The sequence below is a fragment of the Pleurodeles waltl genome, chromosome 3_1 (assembly GCF_031143425.1).
Source record: "Pleurodeles waltl isolate 20211129_DDA chromosome 3_1, aPleWal1.hap1.20221129, whole genome shotgun sequence".
Taxonomy (NCBI): domain Eukaryota; kingdom Metazoa; phylum Chordata; class Amphibia; order Caudata; family Salamandridae; genus Pleurodeles; species Pleurodeles waltl.
The window spans coordinates 520003073-520016854 of NC_090440.1; the positions used below are offsets into that span (position 1 = coordinate 520003073).

Below are 13782 nucleotides of genomic sequence, written 5' to 3' on the forward strand. Positions count from 1 at the left end.
CTAGGGTAAGCACAAGACACATTGTTAATGAATATAATCTTGCTTTTGGCAAACAGTAAAAATAAACAAAAAAGTAGATTCTTACTAATTGGGAGTCAGCTTTCTCCTGTCTCAAGAGCGTCTGTAGGATTTCCAAATACTGTTGTCTACTGGTTACTCCTGTGTCCCAAGATTGGACTTTGGTGCATAACTTTCGAATCAAGGTGAGCTGAAGCAATGTTATCTCCCTCCGACTGCATGTCTGGGGTCTCAAACTTATAAAGCTTTCAGGTTCATTATGGGCTGATGTATTTCCAAGTTCATGATTCTCATCTCCACCAATATAACTAATGTGAGCATTCAAAGTATCAAATGGCAAGTGGCCTGCAGGAACTTTAAGTGCGGAGGCATGTAGGTTGAGGAGACACACACATACATGGACATCCTTGTTGAATGGGGCTCCTAGACGAATAAAATCATGCATCTGATGTAAATCTTGAAGGAGTTCCCCCATTTTCTGTGAACTTTTGTGTAGGTTTTTTGCTGCGCTTTTGCTCTTGAGCCAAATGTCATTCTAGAGTTCTGTAAAATGAATTAACAGTTAAGGTAACTTTTTTTAGTACTTTGTGCATAATCAAATAAACAAACAAAATTGAATGGGGACCTTAAATATCAAGGAAAACATAGCTGACTTCTATTGAGAAAATAAAACTCACCATGTATAAAGGATTTGTGCAACATATGTGGTACTCATTTACAAGGTCTGAAATGATGAAGAGCCGGAGTTGGTTTCAGAGTAATCAGAAACTATTTGAAGCAGCGACCTCCAGGGCAGGGTCTCACCTACAAAGATACTGAGGACAAGCCTCCTGGGTCTCTGCCCCTGACCTGAAGTGGGCAGCTTCTCCTGGGGATGAGTCTCATTTGTAAAGGGCAGATCACATGAGGCCTAACCCCCAGACAGGAAAGATCCCCATGCCTGGGTCTCACTTAGATACCTTCATGGGGTTAATCTGCAGTAGGCGAGTGCTAAAGCGCCCTCGGCCTTATCTGTAGACAAGAAGTTTCAAGCAGCTCTGGACATTATCTGCAGTGGATAGGCTGCTGTTTCCCCAAAAAATCCTAAATTTGGGGTCCCAAAAAACTCTAAATTTTGGGTCCCACTCTGCAAGGAAAGACATCCTGTATTAGGGACAGGAAATGGAGCTAGAAGGAACATGCTGTATTACTTTGCCTAATTTATATTTTGCCAGCTCCACTGCTGAACTGGATACTCCATTTCTGAATAATTCCAAATCCCCTGCATAAATACAGATATAGGTGACAAAACCCACCCAAACAAAACAATACCATAAAGCCATTTTTTAAGGGCTTTATGTTGTAGTTTTCCCCAATATGATCATAGCTGCTGGATTATGCCTTTTCCAAGAATATTTTTCGTCTAATTATTTACTTTTTCAGGCAAACGTTTCACATTTCAGTTATGGCGCTGGGGAAGCTAAAATGAAATACTTTAAGTGCATCAAGGCAATGTTTTCTCATGCTCGCACTTTCAGTCAATTTCTCCAGTCATTGCCTACTTTGCCAACATTTAATGCCACTATCCACTTTCGGCCACCAGCCACTCATCCTATCACTGCCAATCTTTTCAGAAGCCACCTTTCCTGAAGTGCCAATTTCACTTACTGACCACCTGTCAGTGTCCAACTTGCTTGTTTGTGACTACTCTTTTACTATGACTGCCAAAATCTAATCAATATCTACCTCTCCTGTCACTAACCAGTTCACCGAATATTGCCCACTTAATACAGTAATCATCCCTTCTGTTTTTTTCCCACAACTGTCATTATCCAATAGACACCTTTTCTGTCTCCACCAACCTCCCTCTGCACCCATTCCTCCAATGAGCCTGTTTCCAAGTGCTATTCATCTCACTCTGCCAAACAAACTTGCTAGTGGCAACATCCTATCACCAGTCGCCTTTCACTTTCCACCTCTGATCTGAATTGGGATTATCGGTCATTAACCACCTACAGCCACTAGGCTGCTTGTCTGCCAATTTCCACCTCCTATAGCATCAACCTCACTGTGTACAACTCTTACATATCGTGTTGTCTCCCACCTAAACTGTAGCCATCCGCAACCTAGTCCAAAATGCATCTCTGTCACTGGCCACCAACATATATTGCTTCCTGTTCCTTCTCTCATCTGCTTATCGCTACGTCCTCTGGGCACATAAGAACTGTAGGCTAAGACTGGTGCCTCTGGAAAGCTACTACTGCTGGGGAAGTACCCAACTAAACTTGACTATGTTTCCCTTAGTCTTAATCGCTTTTAAAGGCCACCTCACCCCAGCTGCTAACTACATGCAATATCACCCTAGCTATACACCATAAGTCAGGCAGGAGATTAGCAAACATGAGCCTTACCTCCCTGCTCATGATACAAGATCTCAAACATCCAAACACCTCTACTCTGCTTTTGCCTCAATGGCCCAACCCAGCTTTACTGTGCAGAAATTAGCGATTATTAGAAAGATGTCTCTAAACCTGACAGACTAACCCTCTGCTGCTGTAATTCTCAGTAAGCCTTGGGGTTACTTTTTGGAGAGAGAAAAAAAAACACACCCCAAGAAACCTTGCTGTATAGAACGAGACCTTCCACTGCTCCAGAAAGCAGGCCCCAGCCGCATAGGAACTGGTTCTGCTGGTTGCATGTGTGGGTGCATAGTAAAAGATGGGGAGGCGGTTCTGTTTCACTCAAGTGGTTGTAAAGAGACAGCATTTTAAGGCAACACCTATTGCAGAGAGCAATATGGCAGGGTATAATGCTGGTAAGATAAACATGCGGTTAGTGCAGTTGCTGAATAGATAGCATTATAGGTCTGAATAAGGAAATCACTCAGAGGACGATGTATGCTGCAGAGACTTCTGGGTAACATCAGACTTCTATTTTATGTGAGACAGCTCATTAACTTAATGCTTCTGTGCAAGGAGTAATTTTAATCCTTACATATTTCTCTCAGTCTGTCATTATTGAAGGGTTTACAAAGCTAGTTTGGTTGGGTAGTAATAATAACTTAAATGGCAGACATTCACGTTGTAGCATGTATTATATAAATGGTTATTTTTTTAGTTACACACTTGCCATATGTATTTCAGGTAAAGCACAGTCTTTATCAATTTACAGTAAAAGGTCACTTTTGCATCTGACTTTATGCCTTGGCAACTACTGCAGAGATATCGGAGTAAACGTTTGTTGTTAAATATGGAGTCACGGTTCCAGCTGCACTGCTTGTTTGACTTCCAGCTGGAAAGATAACATGGACTGAAGCACTGACGTCCATCAACTTTTTAAACATAAATAGCATTAAGGCTAGGTTTGGCCAGTGCCTGCTGTATGGGCATTCACAAACTTTTCTAAGGGGTTCAGACCTGTGTGTCTGTCTAGAGCATGGTTACTAAGGATGTGGCTAAGCTACTCCAAAAAACACTTACCTACTAAAGGCTACGTCTCAATACGTGGCCACAGAGTTAAAGCAAGAGGACTTTCAAGATGTTGACGTGTAATACCATCTAAGTAAGATTGCTGTCAGAACTCACATATTTACTCACTGCTCCTCTACACAATCCTCTAAGTGAGTTAAGAACAAGTTCCAGAAATCTCAGTTACCAACATGTCACACATACTTTACGTGTACATGTTCTATGAGCAATGAAAGCTTGCACTAACTAGTCTGCCTGTATCTATTCTGCAAGGAATGTGAATACTGTACTCGCCGCCTCCTGTGAAAGGCAGAAGCTTGCTTTGCTACTGTCATGCTACCCCTTTTCTGAGAGGAGGCAAAGCTTAAACTACTGCTTCATTTGTATGTGTACTGTGATGGGGTAAGCTCTGCTGCTGCCCTACTTGTACGTGTCCTCTAAAAGACTGAAGCTTGTTTTGTTTCTGCCCAATGGGTATCTGTTCTATGAACAAGGGGACGTTTCTACTGTTTTTGCTCCATATTATTAGCAAAAGCAGAATATGCTAAATGTTCTCGCATGACATGCTCTATGAACCTGGTATTGCTGCACAAGAAATGAAGAGAGATACCTCTAGTTCTGATGAATATGAAGTTGCTTCCTGCTACCTGCTCCTCTGTTGCCTCCCATGCCCATCATATGTTTTTTTGGGGGGTGAGGGAGCAGGTGAAGGACTAGGCAATTGTTGCTGCTGGCGCATCGCCCTTAAAAATGCACTTGTGAGCTACTTATCTTTACATTTGTTTATTTTGACCCATCTCATATAAGTATATAATGTTAACAGAAAATAATGGCGCCCACATTTTGTAGGTGTGAATGCATGTTAATGCGCATGGCAAACACATCATTACGCATGCACACACCTGCAAACTGACATACCCACGTCATCATACTTTTTTGTAAAAACATTTGGCCATGTTGCACAGTATCTTGCCAATCCTGTACAGCAACGTCAACAGGTCACCAGAAGTGTGACCTATTGGCTTTGCTAATGCTTCTTTTTAGTAGGCAATTATGGCTTAAACAGTCCAGTGGGCGAGAATGGCAAAGGACAGCCTTTCAGAAATGCAACTATCTCATGGCTAATGGTTTATCAAACGCTCCTAGGAAAAACAAACATCATGCTAAAAAGGTGGTATTGACCAGAACGATGCAAGAAACAGCAGCTGTTCCTGAGTCCATCCTCAGCCTAGCTAGAGACTGATGTGATTTTGGTTGAGTGTCTTTAACTGGTGATGCTCAGTGTTTTGAACAGGTACAGCATTTGCTGCCCAGCGAGAGCTGTCAGCGGACAGAAGGAATTAGTGATAGTCTGAGGAAGGTGAGACGTAATGTCAATGTAGAATAACAAGTAATGATAACACTATGAGTTCAAGGAAGTGGCACTGGGGAAGAGAACATGGTGGAGCCCACAGCGCCCATGTTTTGATTGTCAGAGACTACCACAGAACGGGATAATTCATTTTTCTTGCAGTGAGACCCAAGACACCCTTGCTGCGCAACTCTCTCTCACATTGTAGGAAGGTAAAGTGCTGCAATGGCTATAGCAGGAGAGGATTGCTGGTATACAATGAAAGTGGGAGGGCAACAGACATTGGTGTGATCACAATGGAGACGCCTAGTGAGTACGTGGCACGTTGTAATAAATCAGATAACTGCTTAGAATTGCAACTGAAAGTGTAAATGTGTTGTTTCTCTACACATGACATGGACGTACGAAAAGGGTGCAGAGATTGGAATCAAGAAAATACTTGGGAGCGATCAAGCAAACTGGATAGAGGGCAGATGGGTCTTAATCCTTCTGGGAAGCTGGGATGCCGAGCACAGGGGAGGGTAAGCATGTCCTCCCATCTCTCCCTCACAGATAGACATGCTACTACAGTTTGAGCCTAGGGGAAGTCATGATTAGCAATGTAAATTTGATAAGTGTGGTGCAGGGTGGATGGCTTATGGCACAAGAAAAGCATATAGTGGTCCACTGGATAGAAGATAAATATTTTCTGGATAGGTTTGTTGTGCAGATAGAAGTATTTGAGGACTTTATTTCCGCAGAGAATATTGTATACACGTTAGTGAGAAGGTCAGTAGAGTACGCCTGAATGATTTGAAAGGCAAGTTTGAGGGCTGGGGATCCCTTGCTAATGCAAGAAAGCAGCATATCTTTGAGAAAGGGCCTCTTTTGACATGGAAGCCCCCCCACACTTTTTGCCCGGAAATTTAATGTGGTTTCAAACTCTAAGTGCCCTGGGCCCCGCTATACAGGTTCCTAGGGCCAGCGCACTTTCCCCAAAACTGTACTATGCATTGGCATGTCAGCCATCTTTGTAACTCCCTAGAAAATGGTACCCCCTCTCACCTACGGCATGGGAACTGTGGAGGGACCCTCTGAGCTGCAGCATCAATTGTGCCAATCTGGCAAGCCCTACACCAGGCTTATGCAGACTGCCATTGCAAGTACCTGACAAAGTGTAGGTAAACGCTGCAAATTTGACATGGCACTCAACAAGAGTTCCATGCCCATTAACACTGCATGAAATACAGATAAGTCACCCTTCTAGCCGGCCTTGCATCCCTAAGACAAGGTGCACTATAATGCATGTGAGGGCATATGTGTGCATGAGAAATATGTCCCTACTGTGGTTTTGCAAACCTTTAAGGCATGATAGGTGTGCAGGGAAGCAATAGCAAATGCATGTGCTGGACACTGGTCATTCCGAGTTCCCACAGCTACTTGATGGCCTCTCTGAATACTGTGTTGTTTGGTATCAAACAACTCAGAATACGAAACCTACACTGATGCCAGTACTGGATTTTTTAATAACATGTACACATGTACCCAGTGGGCACCTTAGAGGTGCCCCTTGCAAAAGCCAACAGCTCTGGCCTGGCATGGCTGATGACTGACTTTTCACAAACCTGCCACCACCAGATAGAAGTCTGGACTCCTGAGGTGAAAGCCGCTGCTCTTAGGAGCCAGAACACAAAGCCTTTCAAGGGTGGAGGTGTTACACCCACTCCCCAGGCAGGCACCCTGTTCCAGTGGTCAGCTTCAAAGGCTCTACTGCCTTTGAAATGTGACCACTGCTGCTAGCAGCAGATGGCCACCCAACGGTTCTTCCCCCACTTTGAGAGCAAAAATCAGTGGAAAAAAACATAGCCAGAGTGGGAGGAGTGGCTACCCCCAGCCTGCACCACCTCTCAGGTGTGGCAGGCAAGATAATCTCTCCATTTCATTTTCCTCCATCTTGGATGGCAGGAAAATAGCCTATCAAGGTTAGGGATGTAACACCTTTCCACAGGAAGTGGTCACTTAGTGGGTGTAGCCACCACAAGTTAGGTGGCCTACTGGCCACTACCAGGTCCTCCCCTTAACGCTCACTAAATACAGTATTTAGTGGGCATCCCTAGACCTCCAGATCAGATTTGAAAGATACAAGAAGACCAGCGACAGAGGCACAAGAACAGGAGTTCTGCTGCAAGAAGAAAAAGCCACCAAACTCTGTCTGCTGCACCCAGGACTCGACAATAGCCGCCAAGGGGTCGACTGGACGGACTCTAAGAAACCCGAGAGAACCTCCAGCCTTCTGAAAATCCCCAAGAACCTCGATCTGAGGGAAGGCATCACTCTCTGCACCCTGCAGTCAAGAAACCAGGGGAAGTCCATTTAACTGACTGGCTGCTGACCAATGAACTGGACACAGTAGTTCGACCAAACTCCACCAAACTGACCCAGAAGACAAATCCTGCCAGTGTGCCACATTTGGTGGCACGGTGACCGCCAATGGCCAAGATGTGCCTTAGCCCAGGGTACTGGACCCTCAATGCCTTACACCCAGAAGAAAAGTCCATTCCGGACTCTCCGAGGACCAGAAGCAAGCACCAGTCGAGTGGCCCTGCTGACCTGCAATCCCCCCTCTAAGTGACCTGCACCTGGCTTCAAGGACTCCCTGACGCACAACTCCTGGCTGACCTATCTGCACTTCACCCGGCCTCCCTGGCCCCTGCATTGGAAAACCAGCTGTGCTCTAGGGTTCCCTAACCCCTTGCGACCTCTACACTCTGAAGGGACCCATCAGACTTACCTTTAAATCCACCCGGTCAGTGTGTTTCCAAGTGGTCCCCTTCTCTGTTCTGCACAGACTTTTAGCCACTGATCCCACTTGAACCAGGAACTACCTGAACTTCTCCAGGTGGCCCACAGGACACCTCAACGATTTCGACCTAAAAATAAAAGGTGACACTTGTGAGAGCACTGCCTTATTCTATATGCAATTTAAAAGTTTCCCCATTCATTCCTATGGTGCGTAATTACACACAAAAGTATATATTTTCTAAATTTTGGGTAGGGGTAAAAGGTTTCAGGTCATTCAGCAATAGTGTGGTTGCTCACTCAAATCTAGGTCTCAAAGGTAGGTATGGCACAGACACACAAGGTACTAAAGTGAAAGGCCTTATCCAGATAACCAGCATGTAAGTGTTTATGTTGCAAAAACAAGTACATTAGTAAGGAAAGAATGAGGGTGGTCATCAAAAGGGAGGCCAACTGCGCTGTAGGGAACAATTATGAAGAGGACGCCAGTAAGTACAGGGAGTTCATTGTTAATGGGGTTGGTTGCCTGTTCCTGGTTAACCACTGTAGTTTATAATTTAAAAGAATTAGATGTTCCGCCCAGCTGGCACAGATCTAGGCACTATAAGAAGAAAATGGCCCCAGTTACAGTGTGCACTGATTTCTACCTCATGGTAGGTCAATTATGCCACTCACCCTGGCTACATGGTTAGGGGTCCAATAAATAAGAGTAACAACACACTAAAAGTTGGTTTCTGATAGAGCTTTAATGGTTCTGATATGTAAAGAGGATGGTAGAAGATTGTCAATATGGGGTCAGCTCGATGAAGGAGAACAGGCAAAGGTTACAGTATAGCAAGGAATTTGTTTTGTGGCATGGGGGTGTATAATGAAATGGTCAACCAATTGTTTACTGCATAAGTGATTGCAGGATAGAGAACGTGTTAAAGAGTATAGTACAGTTGCAAAGAAAAACAGTGGTGTTCATTTGGATGCAAAGGATTACTCAAATGTGGATTTGCTGACTAGAGTAGATAGCAAAAAGGATAAAGGGTGGTTCACTTAATATAACTGGAATGAGAACACAGGTTATGATCAAGCACTCAGGCATAGGCTTCAAGTTCTACTGGAAGGCATTCACTGCAGTTGAAGCCTTCTTGAATGAAGTTGGACACATACATCCCTGAAGAAGTCCTGTCTTAAGGACAAAACACTTTGGCTGTTTTTGTTATGAATGTGTCCTACATTTTAAGAAAAGAAGAATAAAGAGAAGATATAAATGGACTTACATTTAAGAATTGGACTTCTTAATACTGTTGAGTGTGGAGCACCATTTAAATTTGAATTGTTCATAGTTCTTTATTTAAGGATTGCACTTCGGCAGCAGGTGTTGGGATGGGTGCACGCACAAACAATTTTCCAGTATTTTATTAAAATCTTAATATATAGAAGGGGATAGGGGTTAGGTGCATGGAGCTATAGCCCGCTGCCACCTGTTTTGTTAGTTTGAGGTTGGTAAAGTATGCTGGAGTTCTGAGTAACTTGGCACAATGGATTATGGTAGGACACCACAATTTAATCTTGTTACCTTATCTCCTTATGAAACCTGCTCCAAACATGCTGAAATCAGATGGAACAGAGATGAGCTTAATGGTCTGTACCACCTATTGCAGATAATACAACTAAAGAGCATAATAACTATTGGTCACTAGAAGGGTAGCTCCTACTGGGAAAATAAAATTAAGGGTGGACTGAAGAATGACGGAAGCCTAACAGCATTTGGGGAGTGGGAGAAATTAGGGGCCATCCAGCAGCTGTGGCAAACCTACCCGACATGCTCCATGTGTGCAAATGGAGACAGCTATCTAGGTGGAGGCAAAGTTTGCAGGATTCACAATGCAATATAGAGTAGCTTATAGCAATGCTTGGTTGTCTGTCTAAATGTAATGGAAAGATTCTGGAAATGATGTTTCAGCCAGCAATAATAGAGCAAAAAGGCACGGAAGCAAACACTTACCCAGAAGCATAAGATGTGGCCAGAAGTGAGTAGTCGCATGGGCAGAACGGGTAATAAATGCTTGTCTGGAATCAAGTTGATAGGCCAGGAAACAAACGCATTGCCAGAACCAACAGATGAAAGCTGGAACAGTGTGTCACTGTGGGGGGTTTGAAGCAAAATCTTAACAGGAAGTACAAGTAAAAGGTTGGAGGCTGGAAAGGAAGAAGCCATCCGGACAACAGGCTGAAGGGACCTGATGCTCAGGGTATTAGAAGAGGGACCTTGGATGTAGGGCACAAAGTGCAGGACATAAAACGTGAAGATGGCTTTTGAGTTTAAACAAAAAAGCCAAACTTTGGACTCAATTCTTCTGGCGTTAATCCGTTGTGGTCTGGGTCTGTGGGTTCTGGTAAGGCAACCATGTGGGAGGTGCACCGTTTATTTACATTAAAGGAGGTTTGCCTGCTGGAGAAAGACCAGAGCAATCAAACAAGGGGTGTGAAGTGCCAAGTCAATAGTGACCATAATTTCAAAATCAAAACGAAAACTGTGACAGGTTATGGACACGAAAGGGGAACTAGAAGTTAGCCAGAACCCTTACAGTATTAATTATCTTGACCTGAACCCTTGAGGCAGCACTCACCAGCAATGCAAAAATTCTCTACCGTCCTAAGGGCACTATGAAAGGTAAGAAACTCTGATGTGCTATGGTGAGGGCAGATTTGAAAAATCTAAAAGATTTTATGGTTTAATTTTTTTTAAATATGAAAGACAAGATATACTGTGTAAGAACCAAAATGATCTGTATTCCTGAGATTATGCGCTTTGCCAGGTTTTGCCTAGACCACGAGGAGATAATGGAGGTCTCCTGTTTCACACGTTAATTACTTATTCAGTTCTGCTTCTTTTGCATTCTGGGACTTTGTGCATTGCATGAATAGTGATGAAAAAATAAAACTACCATTACTATAATGCACACGCTAAATCCAGGACAGCATAAGTTTAAATATGAGTTTCTGCAAGGTGTAAGGGGGCATACTTTTAATTGTGAAAGTAATTATATGGAAGTCCTACATATAGAACCAAAAATACGAAGGACTCTTTTTAAAGACTTGTACAGCATTAAAATGATTCCAAACTTTTAAATGCTATCAGATGAAATAATTACATTCTAGTCTCTCATGGTGTGATGAAGCCTACAGGAAGGCTGGAGAGCCTGGGACTTGGCTGAGAATCTCCTCAGATGCCTGCTTCAGCCCTTCTGAAATCCTTCTGTGCTGTAATAATAAGGCGAGGAAGCACAAAAACCAAGTATTTAAGCAATTAACTTTGTGCCACACTCCTTAGTAAGAAAGGGCAGTTAGAAATGTAACCGTGTATATAATTTAATAATAACCCTTCTATTTCTTAAGCTAACATGGCTTTATTCTAGCTTTTTCCCTACATATTTCCTCCATCTTAAAGTTAACAGAGAATAGAGAGGAAACCTGACCAGTATTATACAAGCGTGGTCACTGTTTTCATGCCAAGAAGGGAATGAAAATCAGAACAAAACATTAAAATCTGTTAATTCCCCCTTTGAAACATAAATTGCGACAAGCAGCATTCTAGTGGTTTCAAAATTGTCCCTTACCTAAAAAGTAGAATCTGTTAGCTTAGAAGTGTGGATTGTGCCTGTCTGTATCCAAGGAGAAGAGCACCTCCCTCCGACCTGTCATAGGAGCTTGGGCTTAAGTTAACTTGCCCCTTATTTACATTTCTACTGGTTGCTGCATCTGTTGCTGTGATTGGTTGCTAGAGCTAGTATTTCTATTTGCTTAAGGGCTAAGGCTTTGTGTTCCGATTGGCTGTAGGGCTACGGATTCCTACTGGAGTATATCTAGGGTTTGCATTCTGATTGTTACTAGGGCTAGGGTTTCTATTGGACCTAAGATTAGGGCTTTGGTTTAGATCGTCTGTTAGGGTAGGGCTGTGATGGGTTGATAGGGCTAGGTCTCCCATTAGTTCTTTAGGTTAGGCTTTGGATTCTGATTGTCAAGGATTAGGGGCAGGGTTTGATTGGCCAATAGGGCTATTTAAGACTAGGTCTCAGCTAAGGGCCGAGGGGGACAAGGGCAGTTGCCTGTTTTGGCCTGATCGGGCCTAGGGCCAGAGATGCTGTACATTTTTTCAATTTTCCAGAAAGGACCTTGATCCCTCCACATTCTGCAACATCCAAACATAATATCAGCAAAGGCATTCGACTTACCACAAACAAACCTCATTCAGATTTTGATGTCTCAACAACCATTGCAAAACCACACAAACCACACCTGTACACATTCTACCCCAACTACATCACTATGACAACTTCATTCTCACACAAAACACAACTCTGTCCTATACCACTAACACATCCACACATTACAATCACAACACAAAATCACATAATACAAAACGTTAATGCATCTAGACACACGCTCCCTGGTCATACAAAACACCAGCTCTATCCTCTACTTATTCAGAACAGACCCCTTTTTATCACGACGAAACCTATACTCAGCCTTTCATCACACCATCCAAGAATACTTGCCTCCTCTTTTTACCAATTACACACAACTATAGATTTCTTACACTCTAATCCATCATACATATTAGCTCTTCCAGTGATCAAATCTAACACAATCTTAACGCTTGTCCATCCCCTCCTACTCACAACAAATAGGGGGCTATTACAACTTTGGAGGAGGTGTTAATCCGTCACAAAAGTGACGGCAAAGTGATGGATATACCACCAGCCGTATTACGAGTCCATTATATCCTATGGAACCCGTAATACAGCTGGTGGTACATCCGTCACTTTACTGTCACTTTTGGGACGGATTAACACCGCCTCCAAAGTTGTAATAACCCCCATAGTCTTCTCCAAAACACATCACCACCATGTATTTTTCAAACACTCACCAACAGTAACTCACATAAAATCCTTCACAAAAAACACTACATATATATCTCCTCTCGCTAATTCACAAAAACAAAACACACACACCAGCACATCAAAATCACACACACTTTCAAAAAAACTTTCCATCACACCCACTTTCATCTTCATGATTACACAAATAATACAAATCCTAAACCAACTTTACTCAAAAAATTCTCATTCTTCACCAACATTTACCACAAACACCCCAACACAACAACAACATTCATTTACCCGCCTCTCATCCACTGCACAATATGACCCAAATGCTCCACCACCACCATCCCCAACTCATACTCCTTCCACCCTAACAGGCACAAACAAATTATACAACATGCCGCTCTTAACAATTTTGCATCCCCATGTCCATTACACAAAAAGGCTACTCTACAAAAACACAACTCACCATCTCACTCTCAACCACCATCTCCACCCAAGACACACGCAGACCCAACAGAATGCCTTCTAAGCCTGCTAGACGAGGAACACAATATAGAAAAACAACACCAGGGTGACCTTCCTACAGTTAGCATAAGCGCTAATGACATACCTGACAAGTTAAAATTAGAATGATAACTCCTCAACAAAACAAAATCACACCACCATCAAAACACAGTCTCTAAACTGCCTACTCATAAATGCTAGATGACAACCCAAAAAAACAAGACCCACGTCTACGACCTACTCAGTGACACACAACCTGACTTACTCGTCATAACTGAACAATGGTAGGGAGATGACATGGCCCAAACAATGCATTAGGTCATTCTTCCAGGCTATCAAACCATCACACAAAACTGTATAGGCAAAAAAGGAGGCGGAATAGCTATTATATTAAAAAAAGCAATAAATCTCAGTAAAGCAGACCTCTCCATAAAGGTTTGTGAGGCCCTCCTCACCAGATGCAACACTACACCTACTCCCTCATGTAATTTCCTCCTCCTTTACAGACCACCACCTAGCAATTCTATAATACCAGACATATTTCTAGACACAGTCTCAAAACTTATAAAACTATACCCTAACCTTCTGACTCTTGTCCACCACACATCTTCAATAATGTTATTTTATCTACCTCTGCTGCCACACCAGTAAGAAGAATCATCAATAATTCTTTAACTACGGGAATCTTTCCTGAAGATCTTGAGACATACATACGCCAGTTATTAAAGAAAACAAACCTGGACCTGCATGACCACAACAACTACAGATCAATTATAAATGGTCCTTTCCTGGGTAAACTGACAGA

General features: G+C 42.9%; 1 protein-coding gene across 3 annotated transcripts in view; it reads right to left on the reverse strand.

Moving 5' to 3' along the window:
• The window catches only part of LINS1 (lines homolog 1), a 103189-nt gene that overhangs the window by 74803 nt on the left and 14604 nt on the right, over positions 1–13782 (reverse strand). For 2 of the 3 annotated variants that reach the window (XM_069222785.1, XM_069222787.1), the window contains one exon: positions 86–561. In XM_069222785.1, the coding sequence (XP_069078886.1) occupies positions 86–493 (408 nt within the window). In that variant the 5' untranslated portion in view covers positions 494–561. Of the gene's footprint in view, positions 1–85; positions 562–7585; positions 7725–13782 lie in introns of all 3 variants that reach the window. The other variant, XM_069222786.1, reaches the window with a different exon arrangement.